General features: G+C 43.5%; 1 protein-coding gene across 1 annotated transcript in view; it reads left to right on the top strand.

Annotated features, from left to right (window-relative positions):
* Positions 1-18722, top strand: part of Kif3c (kinesin family member 3C) — a 40531-nt gene extending 21809 nt beyond the window's left edge. Inside the window, exons 4-8 of the mRNA XM_027933537.2 lie at positions 1282-1400; positions 2080-2196; positions 14742-14850; positions 15016-15188; positions 15375-18722. Coding sequence (XP_027789338.1) covers positions 1282-1400; positions 2080-2196; positions 14742-14850; positions 15016-15188; positions 15375-15468 — 612 coding nt within the window. The 3' untranslated portion in view covers positions 15469-18722. The remainder of the gene's footprint in view (positions 1-1281; positions 1401-2079; positions 2197-14741; positions 14851-15015; positions 15189-15374) is intronic.
* The last annotated feature ends 1056 nt before the right edge of the window (positions 18723-19778 follow it).

The following is a 19778-nucleotide window of genomic DNA, read 5'->3' as shown; positions in this document are numbered from 1 at the left end:
GTGCTGAGAGGGCTGGGACTGTAGCTCAGTGGTAGAGTGCCTGCCTTGCACGTGTGAGGAACTAGGTTCGATCCTCAGCACCACATAACAATAAGTAAATAAATAAAGATATTATGTCCATCTACAACTAAAAAACTATTAAAAAAAAAAAAGTGCTGTGGGCCCAAGAGCCTCTGCCCAAGACAGTCACCTGCCCAAGGGGTGGTGCTTCAAGGAGTCCTCCCACTTTTACATGAACTACTGAACCCTGAGCTGTATAGCCTGGGCCAGTGGAGTGAGGAGCAGGGAGGAGACAGGAGTCTGGGTGGGGTGGAATAGATACTTTTCTCCTGGACCAAGTTGTTGGGCAGGGTTCATAGGCTGTAAGCTGTCACTTTTAGTCTCCAGTGTGCCATACTCAGAGTCCTTGGTAACATCCTCCCTTACAATGTCATCAGTGAATCAGTTTGGATAGCTGGATCTGGAGAAGGACTAGAGAGCGTAAAGAGACCTGAGAAAGAATTAAGCCTGTGGAAGCCTAGAAAGGGAGCCAAGGCCCTTTATACCATGTCAAGTGATAAGAATCTCTGGTCACCAGGATCTTTCAAAGTTCATGGCAGGGGAAAGATGTATACATAAGATGGAGGTCTAGGGCAAGAAGTAGCAAACTCCCACTTGGATTCTGGGAAGCACTTGGGAGCTCCCAGGGTTTTTGATGTGGCTGTCCCAGAGCTGGCCAGGAGAGGCCTAGCCACACCACTACCTGGGAAGTTGTCATGGACATGCTCAGTGGCTTAGGAATGGAACATGAGGGCCAATGCCAACCTCCACATCCTGCTGCCACTTTTGGGGACCCCTGGAAAGTGGGAACCAGTCACCTTCCCAACTTGCTCAGCTTCCAACCCAACCCTGGTTCTCCAATGAGATGGGGTCCTAGCTCTTCCATTGAATAATTGTGTGACCTTTTTGCTAGTCTGTGCCTCAGCTTCCTCCTCCATTCAAAAGAGGTTGTTAGACCAAAAGGTCCCTCAGGTTTCCAATGTGAACATTCCATGATGCTTAAAGCGGCTAAGAAAGAGCAGGTAATCACGGCAGGCCTCAGCAAAGGGAACACAAAGGCCCTTTAAATAGCCCGTCTGATTCACGGGAATGAGGCAGCACCGGGAAGTTCAGGCCAGGATCCCAGCCTCACTGCCAGCTGAGCAGGTGGGTCCTGAGCCAGCAGCCCTCAGGGCCAGGCTGGGTGACTGGGGCCTCACTGCCACACTGGGCAGCTTCTGAGCTGTACCTGTCCCTAACCAGCTCTACGCCAAGCTGCAGGCGGTGAAGGCAGAGATCCAGGACCAACATGATGAGTACATCCGCGTGCGGCAGGACCTGGAGGAGGCGCAGAACGAGCAGACCCGGGAACTCAAGCTCAAGTAGGGCCGGGTCCTTTTCTGCCCCCAGGTCTCCACAGCGACCCTCATCCTCAGGGTCTCCCTGACTCTTCTTCCCTAAGGCCTAGTCTGACTGTCTGCTCACCCATGATTCCATGTCTCAGGAATAGACCGTGTTTGACGCAGGACAGGCCTAATAATTCTGGAGTTTTCTTCTACTTCCTCAGTTTGATTTTTTTGGGAGGTGGGGGTGGGGAGCCCTGTTACCATTGAGCTATATCCCTAGCCCTTTTTAAAAATTTTTATTTTGAGACAGGGTCTCCCTGAATTTCCCAGGTTAACCTTGAACTTGTGATCCTCCTGCCTCCATCTCCCTCGTAGTTGGGGTTACAGGCGTGCATGCCAGGACTCAGTTTGAATTTGAGGACACCCCCCACCCTGCAGCCGTGTGGCATGCTAGTGCTGGTCAAGAGTAACCCTAAAGTCTCTGGGCCCACAGTCTTTGTATTAGAAGCGGTAGTTTTCAAGCTTCATTTTATTCTGGGGGGATTGGAGGGATCCCTATTCCCCCACCTTGGGTTTTGCGCGTGTGCACACACGCACACACACACCGCAGTTCCCTCTGCCTCTTGATTTATTGTTTCTAATCCTTCAGCCTTTCCAGCACCACGGGCACTCTCCCTGACCCCATTTCTCATCTCTTCCTTACTCCCACTCCCAGGTACCTAATAATCGAGAACTTCATTCCCCCTGAGGAGAAGAACAAGATCATGAACCGGCTCTTCCTGGACTGTGAGGAGGAACAGTGGAAGTTCCAGCCGCTGGTGCCAGCTGGAGTGTGAGTCTCCAGCCCGTTGTCTGGGCCCAAGGCCTTGCAAGCTCTTTCTAGGTTGTGGGTGGTGAGAGGCTTGAAGCCCCACCTGCTGGTGACAGATGTTCTAGGACTTGGGAAGGGATAAGTGGGATGCAGAGGGACCATGGATTTCTTACAACCTGATTTATTGGGGTCTCCCTCCATGAAGGAAGGGTATTAAAAAAAAAGTCTTATTAGCCATGAGCCTGGCCTGAGATGCAAAAATGCAAAAGCAACCTGCAAGAGGCCTGGCAGGGAGGGGAGAGGGACCTCTGGCTTCTTGAGAGTCCCAGTGAGGCTAACTAACATCTGTTCACTTATGGTGAATACTCATTTGTCAGGTGCCAGAAATAGCAACAACAGTTAATATTTGCCCAGCCCTGCTGTGTCCTGCACCTGCAAGACTGCAGACAGAAGATAAATCAGACACAGTCTGAGCTCATAGTCCAGTGGGAAATATAGAGAAGTAATCAGATCATGACATGATAAAGGCATGATTCAGTCTTCACAGCCTCACTCAGCTGGGTGATTCAGCATTTCCACCTGTTTCCATCTCCTAGTGCTTAGGTGCAGCTGCGTCCATTAGCTGGGTATGTAGCGCCCTCTGCTGGTATTCGGGAAGAACAAGGCTGAATATCAAAGCCTAACAGGGTGACCAAGCTGGACTGCCCTCCCTTCCTTGCAAATCTGTGTAAAGCAATGAAGGGACAGCACTTCCCTGTATTTGCTCTCTCTATCCTAGGAATATTACTTCCAGGAAGGGCAGGAGTCTCCCTAAGAGCTGGGTGGGAAGTTAGCAAATGTCTGTAGCTTCTCACTGGAGCATCTGATGTCTACTTGATCTCTCTGCTTTCTGAAGGGCTGGTCCAACTTGTGTAGTTGTAAATGCCAAAGTCATGAGTGGGTTGCTAAGTAGATCATGTACCCCTCTAATACAGAGGCTCTCGACCTGGCCACAGATAGAAATATATGTGAGTTGGGCTCCAAAGAGTTTAATTTAAAGGATCATAGTAGATCACAGAACACCTCCCGCCCCCCGCCTTTAAAGTTTCCAGGTGATTCTACAATGAAGCCAGGTTCAAAAATTACATTACTCTAGGACTATTTTCTGGAGGCAGATGCTGGTGAGGCTTCTGCTTTATAAGGTTATTTTGTACTTAGAGAAGTTCTTGAGTCGAAGGTTTGCAGATGGAAGGTTTTTTTTGTTTTGTTTTTATTTTTGTTCTGGTATCAGGGATTCAACTCAAGGGCATTTAACCACTGAGCCACATCCCCAGCCCTTTTGATTTTTTGAGACAGGGTCTCACTAAGTTGCTTAGGCAACTTGCTAAGTTGCTGAGCTGGCCTTAAATTTGTAATCCTCCTGCCTCAGCCTCACTGGGATTACAAATTGTACCATCATGTGCAGCAAGAATTTCTTAATATTTTGATGTAGTCATGTTATCAAAGTTCTCAACTACAGATGGGGTGAGAGAAGCTTTGAGAACGCAATTTTTTTTAAATGTATATATTTTTTTCTAGTTATAGATGGACACAATATCTTTATTTATTTATTTTTATGTAGTGCTGAAGATCAAACCCAGTACCTCACATGTGCGGGGCAAGTGCTCTACCACTAGGCCACAACCCAAGCCCTAGAAGGCATGTTTTTTAACTTCTTATTCTGGAACATAAGAATTGGAAGAAGAGTGCCAAGAATTCCCTTATACTGTGCACCAAATTTTTAACACTTTGACATATCTTATTTTAATTCCCTCTGTCTCCCCCGACCCTAGTCATTTGTGATTTAGTTGCAAACATTCTAACCCTTTACTTGTATTTTCTAAGAACAAGGACATTCTCTTACATAACCAAAGTACAATCACCAATTTCAGGTTTTCCTCCATCTCCACCTGAGATTATGTATTTTGTTTAATTATTATGCCTTGTTAGTTTCTTTTAATCTGGAACTGAGGGTTTTGATTTGAGGTTTTTTTTTTTTTTTTAAAGAGAGAGAGAGTGAGAGAGAGATTTTTTTTTTTTAATATTTATTTTTTAGTTTTTCGGCGGACACAACATCTTTGTTTGTATGTGGTGCTGAGGATCGAACCCGGCCGCACGCATGCCAGGCGAGCGCGATACAGCTTGAGCCACATCCCCAGCCCCTTGATTTGAGTTTTATGGTTTCTTGCTTCAGAGAAGTTGTTCCTCCTCCTCCTTCTCCTCCTCCTTCTCCTCCTCCCCCCCCCCAGGGTGCTTAACCACAGAGCTACATCCCAGCCTTTTTTTTTTTTTTTTCAAGAGAGAGAGAGAGAGGAGAGAGAATTTTTTTTTAATATTTATTTTTCAGTTTTCGGTGGACACAACATCTTTATTTTATTTTTATGTGGTGCTGAGGATCGGATCGAACCCAGTGCCCCGCGCATGCCAGGCGAGTGCGTTACCGCTTGAGCCATATCCCCAGCCCTACATCCCAGCCTTTTTTATTTTTTATTTTGAGACAGGGTGTTACTATATTGATTAGGACCTTGATAAGTTGCTGAAGCTGGCCTTGAACTTGCAATGCTCCCAAGTTGCTGGAATTATAGGTGTGCACCTAGTACCTGGCAAGAAAGGAGTTTTCTTTGCTATTGGGAAACCTGCAAATTCTGGTCTTTCCTCAAAAACTTCTTTCTTTAGTTCACCTCTATAGTGTTTTCCAGTACCAAACAGACGCCCTTTAATTTAAATCTGCATATCTCCCCAGTCTATATTTACAGGTTTGTGCTGGCAACTCTTCTAGATCAATCCCAATTGGACTGTGTTCCTGGAAAATTTTGTATTGATAATTTAAAGATATAATTATACAATTTTTCATAATTCTGGATAAGTATATTCACAATCTAACCATGCTATTTTGTATAGAACAAATATATACTGGCTCAGAATAGACAGTATATGTTTTGTACAGAAAACATACGAAATATATCTGGGTAAGGATAAAATATATAAAAGCAGTGTTCTCTACTGCAGCTAAATAAATGAATAGTTATTACAGATTACTTTAAAAAAGAACTTCAAGAAATAAATTACTTTGAAAACATTTATCAAGCTGGGCTTGGTGGTGCATGCCTATAATCCCAGTGAATTAGGAGGCTGAGACAGGAAGATCACAAGTTTGAAGCCAGCCTCAGCGACTTAGACCCTTTCTCAAAAAAAAAAAAAAAGGCCTGGGGATGTGGCTCAGTGGTAAAGTGTCCTTGGGTTCATTCCCCAGTACCAAAAATATGAAATCAAAAGGCAAATAAAAATGGAGCTAGGAATTTTTATATGAAACAAGTTTTTTAAATGACTCTTTTTTTTAAAGCAGTGGTGGTTAGAATAAAGTAAAAACAATTCATCATAATTGCAATCCCACTGAGAGTGTGACTCAGCAGAGGGGCGGAGGGGCAGCCTGGGATGGAGCAGGGAGTTGGTAGCCTGGTTCTCTAAAACTATCTGCCTCAAGTCCCTCATTTCCCAGTGGAAGGTTGAAGATAGAGAAGGTCCTTGAATATGGCTTTCCTCATTTCTGGGAGCTCTGGGATCTGAGTACATCCCCTTCCAGAGAAAAAGATGCTTTCTTTCAGTGTTGGCTCCCACCATTTGCAACATAACTAAATCAGGGCTCAAAAAAAACTAACAGAAAAGCTCTTTCTCCCCAAGCATATTTAACTAATCAGGGCATTGTTCCATTCACTCAATAAGTGTGGGATATTTTGCTTTCCTGGGGCCTATGCTATTCCAGGGATGAGAACACCAAATCTGCTTGAACTGAGAAGAAAAGACATTGTTTGAAAGAAATTACCTAAGGTTGTATTGTCCCTTTAGAAAGCTTTTGTTGGAAAAGCATTTTCCCTCCTCCTCCTGGAGCCACAAGCATGGACTCCACCCATGTCTTGGGAACAGGGAGTCAATGTTAGGCAACCCTTGAGACACGCCCATGTCTACTTATTTTGGAAGTCAATCCATTTCTCCTTTTTCTCCACTATCTCTCTGTAGCCATTGGTTGATAACATAATCACAGGTGAGGTACCTTGCACAATCACAATTTTGTATTAAAGTTGCCTTCAAAAAGCATTTTTGCAACCAACTCCAGCAATAGCTATTTTACAAATATGATCTTTTATTTTTATTTTCTCATAATTGCCTTTATTTTGAATTGAATTTATATAAAGTTCTCCTCTAAGAGTTATATATTTGATTGATAATGTCCATAGCCCATGATTTAGGGTTCACAAAATTTTATTGTAACTTGAGTATTTTGGCCTCGGTATCCAAATCCACCCGAGATTCTGGGTTTTGTTTTTGTTTTTGTGCTGGGTGCTGAACCCAGGGCCTCATGCATGACAGACAAGCACTCTACCACTGAGCTGCACCCCCAGCCCCCAGCCTAGGTTCTTTACAAATCCACCATGGTACAGGATGGGACTGGACTTTGGATTTGGAACATTCTGAATTCTAGTCCCTGCTCTGCCACTTAGGGCCTTAAGAAAGTGTTTAAGGCTGAGTATGTGACACCTGCCTGTAATCCCAACAACTCAGGAGACTGAGACAGGAGGATATCCAGTATGAGGCCAGTCTGGGCAATTTATTGAAACTGTCTCAAAATTTAAAAAGGGCTGGAGGTATTAGCTTAGTGATAGGGTGCTTGCCTAGCATGTACTAAGCCCTGAATTCAATCCCCAGTATTACACACACACACATACATACACAAAGTTTTTTTTTTTAATATTATTTTTAGTTGTAGTTGGACACAATACCTTTATTTTATTTATTTATTTATTTATATTTTTTTAAATAGAGAATTTTTTAATATTTATTTTTTAGTTTTCGGCAGACACAACATCTTTTATTTTATTTTTATGTGGTGCTGAGGATCAAACCCAGGGCTTCTCATGTGCTAGGTGAGCACTCTACTGTTCAACCCCAATCCCAGCCCATAGGATTCTATTTTTTTTTTTTTTTAAGTGATGAGCGAATGATGACTGATGCTATTATTAATGATGTCATTAATAATACTGATGATCTTAAGTTATATATATAATTATGATTCTCAACCTATTTTAATGCACCTGTGTCACATTTCATTGACATATTCACAGACTTGAAAACTTGGAACTTAATGGGTTAAAGAGAGAACAGTCCTTATTCTCAACAGAAGGGAAGAAAGTCAAACTGGTTTCATCACAGAGGCAACATTTGCCCTAGTAAGAACATTCTTAGCTCTGCGTGGAGTCTCCTAGACTTCTGGGAGAACTGAAGGGAATCTGAAACAGGGGAAGTCACCTGTCCCTGGCAGGGCTGGCACAGTGAGCAGAAGGGGAAAGAGGAGACTGAGAGTTCAGACTCACAGGGCACTGCAGCAAGGTGGACAGGTAAGCTGCAGGGACGGAGTGACCAGATCACAGAAAACCAAATTTGCTGTGTTGGGTGCACATGGAGGACCTACAAGAGAAAACACCCAATGATGTTGGACGCTTGTTTTCTGAACAGGGGAGAAAAGGTGATCAGACAGAGTCAGCAAAATGAAATAGAGCTGAGATTTGATGGTTGTTGTTTTTTTTTTAATATTAAAGGAAAAAAATTGTGATCGCAGGGCCATGAAGAGGGGTCCTATGAGAACTCTTGGGATCAGCCACGCAGGTGATAACTGTTGTGGGTCTCTGTTGGGAAATGCAGTGTCAGGCCCCTAGCTCTGGGCTGTCAGCCACAACCCTCCTACTAGAGGGATCAATCATGAAAGCAGGCCTGGGGCAGAAGAGGGAGTAGATGGGAAATTTGGTGTCCCAATTACGGAATCCCTTCCCCCAACTCTTCCTTCCTTGCGTGCCACCCAGAATAGCCCTGGCATGTTTATTAGGTCAGACTGCCAATTCCCACTGACCCAATGTTTGCCCAGCTCTGCCCCTCTGTCCTGTTCCCAGAGCCTGGGCTTGCAAAGGCCCTCTTTGGCCCCAGACTGTCCTGAATGCACTCCGGAAAGACAGTACACCATCATAAAAAGGGTACTTCAGCAGGTTCAGATTCCTAGGGTCCTTAATTATATGACCTTGGACACAAAACACTGAGGAACTTGTTGTAAAGCTCAGTTGAGATGAGTAGACGCACCTGGGGTTGTGGTTCAGCAGTAGAGTGTTCACCTAGCACATGCGAAGCCCTGGGTTTGATCCTCAGCACCACATAAAAATAGATAAATAAAATAAAGGTATTGTGTCCAACTACAACTAAAAATAATATTAAAAAAAACTTTGTGTGTGTGTGTGTGTGTGTGTGTGAGTGAGAGAGAGATACTGGAGATTGAATTCAGGGCTTAGTACATGCTAGGCAAGCACCCTATCACTAAGCTAATACCTCTAGCCCTTTTTATTTTGAGACAGACAAAATTATTTTCCGGACTTTCCCACTCTCTTCCTCATGGAGTCAGTGCTGCTTACTTACCACCTGCACCCATCACAAAACTGTCTTCTTGCTGCCACTGTCACTGATGCTGCCTCTGTCCACATGCCTAGCCTCTGCACATCCTGTAGCCTCCCAGCAGCAAAGTGAAGTGGGGCTTCTAGAACCTTGCCTTACCTGTTGTTTTTTTTTTTTTTTTTTTAATTTTTTTGGAGGTTGTAGATGGACGCAATACCTTCATCTTATTTATTTATTTTTATATGGTGCTGAGGATCGAACCCAGGGCCTCCCACGTGCCAGCCAAGTGCTCTACCACTGAGCTACAACCCCAGCCCCCTTACCTGGTTTTTATCTATAAAGAAGGTCAGCAGGGACTCCTAAGTGGGGTCCAGCACTCTTATAAATGGAACCACAAGAATGCTACTTCTTGGGCTGGGGTTGTGGCTCAGTGGTGGAGCACTTGCCCAGCATGTGTGAGGCATTGGGTTCGATCTTCAGCACCACATAAAAATAAATGAAGGTTTCCATTTATTACTGAAAAAAAAAAGAAGAAGAATGCTGCTTTTTGCCCCTGTGCAGAAGGGAGGCACTGTTCTGTAGCCTCTCTGCACAGCTTGTTTTATGCAAGGACAGAATGTCCTATCTAAATTGCTCTGCCCATCTGCTCTCCTGCCTCCCAATTGGTAGTCTTTTGAATTTTTTTTTTTTTTTTGGTACTGAATGTTGAACTTGGGGGCTCACGACCACTGAGCCCCATCCCCAGCCCTATGTTGTATTTTATTTAAGGACAGGGTCTCACTGAGTTGCTTAGCGCCTCGCTTTTGCTGACGCTGGCTTTGAACTTGCGATCTACCTGTCTCAGCCTCCTGAACTGCTGGGATTATAGATGTGTGTCACCACACCCAGCTGCCTTTTGAATTTTTTATTACTCATTTCATTTCATTTGTATCCCTACTTGAAATTAGCAAGTGGAATTGAGAATTAATAACAGTCACAGACACCATGTGTGTGTTGCCCTTAAACTGTGCTAAGTGCTTGTTTAATCTCAGCAATTCTGTATGATGAGGATGACATATCAGAGACTCAGAGATCATAAGCCACTTTCCACGGTGACAGAGCTTTATGTGGCAGAGCCAGCATTTAAACCCATGTCTGTCTTATTCCAAAACCTGTGTTTTAAAATTTATTTATTTATTATTATTATTATTTTTTGGTACCAGGGATTGAACTTGGGCACTCAGCTACTGAGCCACATCCCATCCCCAGCCCTATTTTTTTTTTTTTTTTTTGTGGTGCTGGGGATTGAACCCTGGGCCTTCTTCAAGGCAAGCATTCTACCCACTGAGCTATATCCCCAGCCCTACTAGCCCTATTTTGTATTTTATTTAGAGACACGGACTCACAGAGTTGCTTAGTGCCTCGCTGTTGCTGAAGCTGGCTTTGAACTCACAATCCTCCTGTCTCAGCTTCCTGAGCTGCTTGGGGTTACAGGCATGCACTGGCTATCTATTTTATTTTTGAGACAGGGTCTTGCTTTATTGCCCAGACTGACCTCAGACTCGAGATTCCCTGCCTCAGCTTTCTAAGTAGCTGGGATTATAGGCGTGTGCCATTGCACTTGGCTCCTTTCTTTTTAAAAAAGGAAATAAATGACTTTCTTGTTTTTTTTTTTTGTGTTTGTTTGCTTGGGATAATTAAAAGTAATACATGAGCCTTGGGTGTAGCATGGTGGCATACACCTTTAATTCCAGTTACTTAGGACACTGAGGCAGGAGGGCTGCAAATTCAAGGCCAGCCTGGGCAACTTAACAAGACCCTGCCTGAAAAGGGGTAGAGCACTCCTGGTTCAATCCCTAGCACTCCCCACCCCCCAAAAAAGTAATACATTATACTCATCATATTGCTGAAAGTAAAATACCTGACATACCCTTACTTGGTTAGAATATAGAGTAATGGAAAGTTTTATAGGCATAACAACTTGAAAAGCAATTTGGCAATATCTAGTAAAATTGAAAATGCACATATTCTACAATGCAACAACTCCATTCCTGGGTATATGTCCCAGGGAAGATGTTGACTGTGTACATGGAGCACAGTGTTTAAGCCATATTTAATAGCTGAAAAAAAATCAACCTCAGTGCCCATCAACAAGAGTTGGTGCACACACACATATGTGCCCACACAAGATGCTATACGGAAACTTTAATGCACAATATAGCATTGTGGTTAAAGTGATAATCTAGAGCTGCACACTGAGAACAAATGAGGTGCAGTTCATACACCAGACAGCTCAAGATTTAGAAATAGGCATACAAGTAACACATTGTGTATGAATACTTACATATAAAAATAAGTGTAAAACTATGCATGACCATGATAAGCACCCAGCTCAAGAGAGTGATAACTCTGGGGAAGGCGGGGAAATGGGAAGCTTAAAAACTGTATTTTAAGCTGGGTGCAGTTGCTCATATCTGTGATTTCAGTAGCTAGGGAGGATTCTGAATTTAAATCCAGCCTCACCAATTTAGTGAGGCCCCAAGCAACTCAGTGAGACCCTGTCTCTAAATATATTTAAAAAGGGGGGTGGGGGGCTGGGGATGTGGCTCAGTGGTTAAGTACCCTGGGTTCAATCCTTAGTACCAAAATAAATAAATAGCTGTATTTTATTTCTCTAAAAGAGATTTGATATAATGAATGTTAAGATTGGACAAAGCTGGATAGTAGGCATACAGATATCTACTATTTCCTATATTTTTCTAAATGTTTGAAATAATTTATTTGATATAAAGTTATACATATTTATTGCAAAGTTTTTCAAGTATGCCAAAGGGCATAACGAAGGTGTTAGCAGTATAGCTCACTAGTAGCTCTGAGTTTGATCCCCAGAACAGCAAAGGAAAAAAGCCATGAAGAAAATAAAAATCACCCATAACAACACAATCCAAAGATAATGTACGTTAACATTCTATTAAATATTCCCTAAGCATAAAACAAAAACTTAATCTTTTTTACTTAACATATTGTAGAAATTTTTTTTTTTTTTTTTTTTTTGTGTGTGTGTGTGTGTGTAGTATTGGGGTTTGAACTCAGGGCCTTGCACATGTTAGGTAAATTGAGCTATTTTTTTTTCCTGCTTTGCAATAGGTCTCAATAAATTGTCCAGGCTGGCCTTGGACTCGCCATCCTCAGCCACCTGACGCATGACATTACAGGCATATACCACCACACCAGGCTACACACAAAAAATTTAAAGACTATATAATATTCCTTCATATAGCTGAATAATAAACCCTACATACAAATTTTTGCCCCTATTCCTGATTATTTCCTTAGGGAAATTCCTAGGAGTGGGAATTTGGGTAGAAGAAAGTATACTTTTTAAAAGTATAAAAGCTTAAAAACTGTAAGTCTGTTTTGTTTTGCTTTTAAACAAATGCTTTGTATAGTTCATGAATCATAAAAATAACCATTTTAAAGTATATAGTTAGGTCAGGAATGTAGCTTAGTTGGTAGAGTGCTTGTCTCTCATGCACAAGGCCCTGGGTTCAGTCCCCAGCATCACAAAATAATAATAATAAGTAAAGTATACATTTGATCCCAGTGTAGTGGCACATGCCTATAATCCTGGAAATTCAGAAGACTAAAGTAGGAGGTTCAAGGCCAGCCTGAGCAACTTAGCAAGACCCTGTCTCAAAATTAAAAACAAAATTTTTTAAAGGGCTGGGGATTTAACTCAGTGTTAGAGCACCCCTGGGTTCAATTACCAATATCAAATAAATAAATAAAAATGCAATTGAGTGGATTTTTGTATATTCAGAATTGTACAATTCTCACCACTATCTAATTATAGAACATTTTCATCACTCCAAAAAGAAACCCCAGACCCATTAGCAGTCACTCATTCTATGTAGCCTTCCCAGTCCTAGTAAACTACTAATCCACCTTCTGTCTCTATGGATATGCCTATTCCAGATGTGGAACTGTATGATATGTGGTCTTTGACTGGTGTCTTTCACTTGGCAAAGTGTTTTCTTCAAGTTTTGTCCATGTCCTACCATGTATCGGTACTTTGTTCCTTTTTTAACCAATGAGTAATATAGCATTCTATGGGCATGCCATATTTTGTTTGTCCATTCATTAGTTGATGTGTATTTGGGTTATTTCTGCTTTGCGTATTTATTTTTGTTGTCCTGGGGACTGAACGCAGGCACGCTCTTATCACTGAACGACACTCCCGACCCTATTTATTTACTTAAGACATGGTCTCACTAAGTTGCCCAGGCTGGCCTCAAACTTGCTAGGTCTCCTGCATCAGCCTCCCAAGTCACTGGGATTACAGGTATGCACCACTGTGCCAAACTTACTTTTGGACTATTAGAAATAATGCTGCTATGATCATTTGTGTACATGTTTTTTGGGGGAGGGGGAGGGCTAGGGATTGAACTCTCAGGGGCACTCAACCACTAAGCCCTATTTTGTATTTTGTTTGGAGATAGGGTCTCACTGAGTTGCTTAGTATCTCACCGTTGCTGAGGCTGGCTTTGAACCCACCATCCTCCTGTCTCAGCTTCCTGAGCTGCTGGGATCATAGGCGTGTGGCACGGCGCCCAACTACATGTTTTCAGTTCTTTGGAGTATATGCTTAGTAGTGGAAGTTCTAGATTATGTGTTTAACTTTTTTTTTTTTTTTTTGGTATTGGGATTGAACCCAAGAGTGCTAAACCACTGAGCTACCTCCCCAGCCCTTTTTAAATTTGAGACACATCCTCACTAAGTTGCTTAGGGCCTTGCTAAATTGCTGAGGCTGGCCTCAAATTTTTGCTCCTCCCACATCACTGGGATTATTTGTGCTACTGCACCCAGCACATGTTTTAACTTTTTGAGGAACTACCAAACTGTTAAATTTCCACCAACACATGTTATTGTCTCTTTTTAAATTATAGTCATCCTCATGGCATCTCATGTGGTTTTGATTTATATTTTGCTAGTGACTAATGATGTTGAACTTCTTTTCATGTGCTCATCATATATTTGTGTGTGTGTGTGTGTGTGTGTTTTGGTGGTGGTACTAGGACTTGAACCCAGGGCCTCCAACATGCTAGGCAAGTGTTCTACCCACAAAGCCACACCCCAGCCCTTTTTTATTTTATTTTGAGGCAGAGTTTCACTAAATTGCCCAGTCTGGCCTTGAGTGTGCATTCTCCTGCCTCAGCCTCCCAAGTAGCTGGGATTATAGGTGTGTACTACCCAGCTGGCTAGTTTTTAACCATTTTATTATATATATCCTGTGAAGGAAAATGAAAGCAGAGCTATCAGTCATCAACAATTTTGTGTAGTGTATGAAATTAGTGTATAAATCTGAAAACTAAAATGAGACTGGATTTTCCTCTTCATTCCAGCCCTCAACCTTTTTTTTTTTTTTTTTGCTGCAGTACTGGGGATTGAACTCAGGGTTGCTCTACCACTGAGCTACATCCCCAGTTCCTTCTTTTTTTACAGAATATTTTTAGTTGTAGATGGACAGAATACTTTATTTTATTTATTTAGTTTTATGTGGTGCTGAGGATCGAACCCAGTGCCTCACATGTACAAGGCAAGCTCTCTACCACTGAGCTACAACCCAGCTCCTCAGTCCCTTCTTATTTTTTATTTTGAGACAGGGTCTTGCGAAGTTGCCAAGGCTTGTACCACTGCACCTGGATAGCCCTTTTTACTGTGGAAAAAAAATTAGAGCAACAATATTGAAGAAATATGTGCTTGTGTATACCAGGTATGGTGGCACACTCCTGTATTTCCACTTACTCAGGAGGCTGAAGCAGGAGGATCCCAGTGCGTAGCTAGCCTCAGCAACTTAGTGAGAACCTGTCTCAAAATAAAAAAAAAATGGCCTGAGGATGTGGTTCAGTGGTAAATGCCTCTGGGTTCTAACCACAGTATCCCACTCACTCACCCACCCCACCAAAAAAAAATTATAATAATTGTAAGTTATCAGGTTGTATTAGAAGTAGGAGCAGAATATTCCAAAACCTGCAACTGCAGGGTCTCTTGGCTACCAAGAATGATAATTAGTTCCTCATGATATTTGCCCTTTGTGTTAAAAGGAAATTCATTCTGATATCGCCTCTTCCCTACAGGAATAACAGCCAAATGAAGAAGCGGCCAACATCTGCAGTGGGCTACAAGAGGCCTATCAGCCAGTATGCTCGGGTTGCCATGGCAATGGGGTCCCACCCCAGGTATAGGGTAAGAAGCTGGGAAACAGAAATGGGGGGTGTGGGGGAGAACCCAAGGAGAGGGGATGCTGACCACCTCTACTCCCTTAAAGTACCCATCACTCTTGCAATACTCAAGATTGACTAAGTGCTGGTCACTGAGGCTGTTGTTCTCATCTGACATGATTCACCACAGGCTGAAAACATCATGTTTTTGGAGTTGGACGTTTCCCCTCCAGCCGTCTTTGAGATGGAATTCTCTAATGACCAAGAACAAGACCCTCGTGCACTACACATGGAGAGGCTCATGAGGCTGGACAGCTTTCTAGAAAGACCTTCCACATCTAAAGTCCGAAAGTCCCGATCCTGGTCAGTACCACCATGGTCAGACTGAGCACTGGACTTGGGAGGCAGGGGAACTGCATGGGCTGGTTGAGGCTGAAGAGGGTTTTGTTTGCACTCTAATGGGTTGAGGGAAGGAAAGGAAAGGCCTCGCTGTTCCATCTCCTGTGTCCCTGACCTCCCACTCTGCCTGTCTCATTCCCACCCCTGCAGGTGCCAGAGTCCTCAGCGGCCTCCACCTTCCACCGCACATGCCTCCCTGGCCTCTGCTTCTCTGCACCCTGCGACAGTGGTGGACCATGAGTGACAGCCTTCACAGTCAGACTGCCCATCCAACAGACTTTTAGGATGGGGCAGCCAACCTGGGCTCATCTCATCTGCCGCTTGGTGTGTGTGTGTGTAAGTGTGCGTGCATGTGCGTGTGTGTATGTGTGAAGGGGTGAGGATCTGGCAGATGCTGCCTCTGCCTGCTATTCTGCGCCTCCTTTATTTAATTCATGTTATTTATTCGTGGAGCTCAGTTATGTGGGGGAGGTGCCCTCGCCTGAGCAGCTTGGGCCTGTGGCCATCACTGCATAGTCTCCTTTTCTTCTGCCTGGAGACCCCTGGTCAGACCTCAAGCTCCTCCCTGTGTCTCCCACCCTCAGAGAGGAAGATGGCTAGTGCCTGAGAAGACAGTACTTTTTCTACCCACCTCATTCCATAATCTCCATCTCCTCCTACCCTGATGGTGAGCAGTCCCTAAGCACTTTCTGGGACTAGAAAACTACAGGGTGTCCACTGAGGACAAGAGACATCCTAACAGTGTTGGGCCTGTGTTCCTGGTGGACAGAGCCTGCTCTCCACTTTCTGGGCCTCTGACAACCTCTTCTGGCCTCTTGGGCTCTTTTTCAAAGACTTAAACGACTTCACCAAAACTCAGCCTGTGCTCTTCAGCTTTGTCAAGAACTCACAGCTTCCCAAACTCTGCTTCCTGACCACCTTCCCAGCCCTTGGATGGGAATTATGAACCAACCAGTTGTAGCCAACTCAGGACCTGCTGGAAATGGAACAGTATTGAGACATCGTGGACTGTCATCAAGGGAAGTTCCTCCTCTGAGTCCCTTTGTTTCTCTCCCTCTAGAAGTTCCTATGATTGAGGAACTCTCCAACCAACTCCCCGCCTTTTTCTTGTTTGTAGTCAGTACTGGGGATTGAGCCCAGGGACACTCCACCAGTGTGCCACACACCCAGTCCGTTTATTTATTTATTTATTTTAATTTTAAGACAGGGTCTAATTTGCCTGGGCTGACCTCGATCTTGCAATCCTGCCTCACCCTCTGGAATCACTGGATTATAGGTGTGCACCATTGTGCCTGGTGCAACTACCATGGCTTCTTCCTGCTTCCATCATTTTTCCCTGCCCCATCTCAGTTCATAGTGGGAGGGATCTGCTCCTGGCTAAATGAAGGTATCCAAATCTGTGGTTTTCCTCCTGTATTTGGCCCAGGAGATGGAGACCCAGGCGCAATCATTGCTAGCCTTGCCTAATACTTCTGTTTCTCAGTCATATTTTGATGGCACTATTTTGTTGAAAACTGATCTGTCCATTACCGTGTGTGCAAGTTGGTCCCTCCTCAGGAATCTTCCATTGTGACAGCCCAAAATGACCCCAGGTATCACAAGTGATAACTAAATTTCTACACCTACCCCCCCCCAAAAAAGAGTTAATTTTTATTGACTTTTTTAAATCATATAAAACTTTCATTATTTTTTAAAAAGTCCTTGCACATACTCAATGCCACAAAATTGTATAGAGTTACTTTTTTTTTCTTTTTGTTTTTGGTACTGGGGTTTGAACTCAGGGGCACTCGACCACTGAGCCACATACCCAGCCCTATTTTGTATTTTACTTAAAGACAGGGTCTCACTGAGTTGCTTAGACCTCGCTTTTGCTGAGGCTGGCTTTGAATTCCTCCTGTCTCAGCCTCCCCAGCTGCTGGGATTAAAGGCGTTTGCCACCATGCCCTGCTTGCATAAAGTTATTTTACATGAGAAATTACATTTGAGTTAAAATTGCAAAGTTCTACTCCATAACTGTCACTGGATTCCCTATGCTTCCCTAATATGCCTCTAGGAATATGTCCATGATCCTATGTCTATCTTTTTCCAAGCCTTGGATCTACTCAAAAGATGCTGATAAATGCAAAGATTTCTTAGAGAAGAAATTGTAATTTTTCTGTAAACATTTAATAGTTTATTATTTAATTATATGTTGGTTTAAAAATAGAAAATTCTCTAATACTAAGGATCATAACACAAGTACATTGACTTTTTTTTATAGACAGGGTCTCACTGAGTTACTTAGCGCCTTGCCATTGCTGAGGCTGGCTTTGAACTCATGATCCTCCTGTCTCAGCTTCCCTAGCTGCTGGGATTACAGGCGTGCATTGTCACGCCTGGCTACCATTGATTTATCTTTGAAGTTGGTATATTGGTGGAAGGGTGACAAGGAAATCATGAGAGCAGACAAGTAACTTAGGATTTCAGACAGTCTTGCAGTGCGAGTCTCCTGTCTCTTGACCATCACTGGAGTCAAGCGTGAGGCTGACAGATGTGCTGCGGCAGGTGGCAGTGGGGACTATTCTCTTCCCTTCAGGAAGTAAGCCCTTCTTGTGCCATTTAAGTTCTCTGAATGATGATTTGGTTTGATTTAACTCAATTGTTGTCTTTTCTGCTGTATTTACTGGACTAGATGGTTGAGCCACTCAATTACCATTTGTTCCTGTCCTTCAAGGAAATCACAGTTTCATCAGAGCCCAAGATGATTTGAGACTCAGGATTCAGATCAGAGATCTGGCTATGGCTGGGACAGAAGCTATGTGTAGATATCCCCAGGTGGCCTGCGCAACGAGGGACTTCCAGGGGACCTCCCCCACTGACCTCTTTCTTGTTTGTGGATGAAACAGCACGTGTCACCCCATTCATCACTTGGACACACTGACTCTACATTGTCTGGTCACTTGTCCCTCACAGTCTTATAGCACAATTTACCCACTCACCACCCCCAGTCTGTGGGCTGGGCCCAAGGTGTAGTCGGAGGAGGAGCTCCTGCCTGCAGTTTTGTGTACGTGTGTATGTGTGTGTTTGTGTGTGTATGTGTGTGTGTGTGTTGTACAGGAGACTACACTCAACGTAAGATACGCTGGGAACAGGGCCACTGGGGTGGCTATATCTCAGTCTCAGTCTCTCTCTTTCTCCTTTTCCTTTTGATGTATCAAACATTTGATTGACAAAGTAAGGGACTTGATTAGGACCAAATTTCCATGTCTGTTGCTATGGTCTTTATTTAGGACAACAGTTAATGCAGTGACCAATTCTGTCACTCTATACATATGACTATATGGGACATATGTAATATATAAATATATATATAAAACATTACCCTCTGTCCCCTTGGCTCAGGATGGAGGCCTCTTGGTTGAGCAGAAATGCACTGCAGCTTGGTGCTGCCAGCAGCCTGCAGGTCCCAGCCCTGTTCAAATCAACAGTTGACAATAAAGGAATGAGTATCGTTGTGGAGATGCCTGCCTGCTTCTCTTTCCTTTTTTTTTTTTTTTTCTTTTAATCCTTGTTCATTTCCTTCCTTCCCTCTCTTCCTGTGAGTGTTGAAGAGTATTTGGAACCCAGCTGCAGTTATCAGCATCTTGGAAAAGCACTGACTACTAAATGAGGGGACATCTGGCCTGGTGCATTGGCACATCTGTAATCCCAGTGACTTGGAAGGTGATGCCTGCAGGAGGATCACAAGTTTGAGGCCAGCCCCAACAACTTAGTGAGACCTTATTCCCCAAAATAAAAGAGACTGGGGATGTAACTCAGTGATAAAGCATTCCTGGGTTCAATCCCCAGTATCAAAAAAAAAAAAAGATAACTTTCTGCCCAGTAGAGCTGAGGGGATGCCAGGCTCTCATGGGAAGTCTGTACCAGGGCTGTGGCAGCAGCCATTCACATTCTAGCAGTCCCTAACCAGTTAATTTTGAACTATTAGCAGATTTCAGAACTACCTAGGTATTGTCCAGTTTAGCTGTTAATGTCATCTCCCCCTGCTCCTCTGTTTGTCAGCCAAGAGGGATTAAAGCAGGAAATACACAGGTTTGCCTGGCTTATTATGGTAGATGCTGAATTCAAATAACTTAAAAGTCTAGGTTGAGGGTGTAGCTCAGTGGTAGAGCCCTTACTTTCCATGTGTGAGACCCTGAGTTCCATCTGTAGCCTGTAAAACAAAAAACTAAAATAAGTGGCTCCCTGTAATAGTTTGGTCTTATAGGAAATGAAAAATAGTTGCTGCTAAAAAACAAACCCAAAGCCTTGATCCCTGACTCCCAGGGGAGCATGGAGGTTCACCTGGTGCAAAACACAAAACAGTGAGCCTGTTGTTTTGCTCTGATGCTTTCTTGGAGGGACTTCCTGCCTCTGACCAGGCAGGAGCCCAAGCTGTAACAGTTCCAGGACTGGGGCAATTCTGCTGCTTAGGAGGCATCTGCCAGGTATTTTGTGTTTGGTGCTTGACACACACAGCTCATTTAATCCTCCCAGGTGGGAATTATAGTCACTAGTTACCAGCAAAGAATTAAG

This window comes from Marmota flaviventris, chromosome 14 (genome assembly GCF_047511675.1).
Source record: "Marmota flaviventris isolate mMarFla1 chromosome 14, mMarFla1.hap1, whole genome shotgun sequence".
Classification (NCBI taxonomy): Eukaryota; Metazoa; Chordata; class Mammalia; order Rodentia; family Sciuridae; genus Marmota; species Marmota flaviventris.
This window is presented reverse-complemented; position numbering and strand designations above follow the sequence as displayed.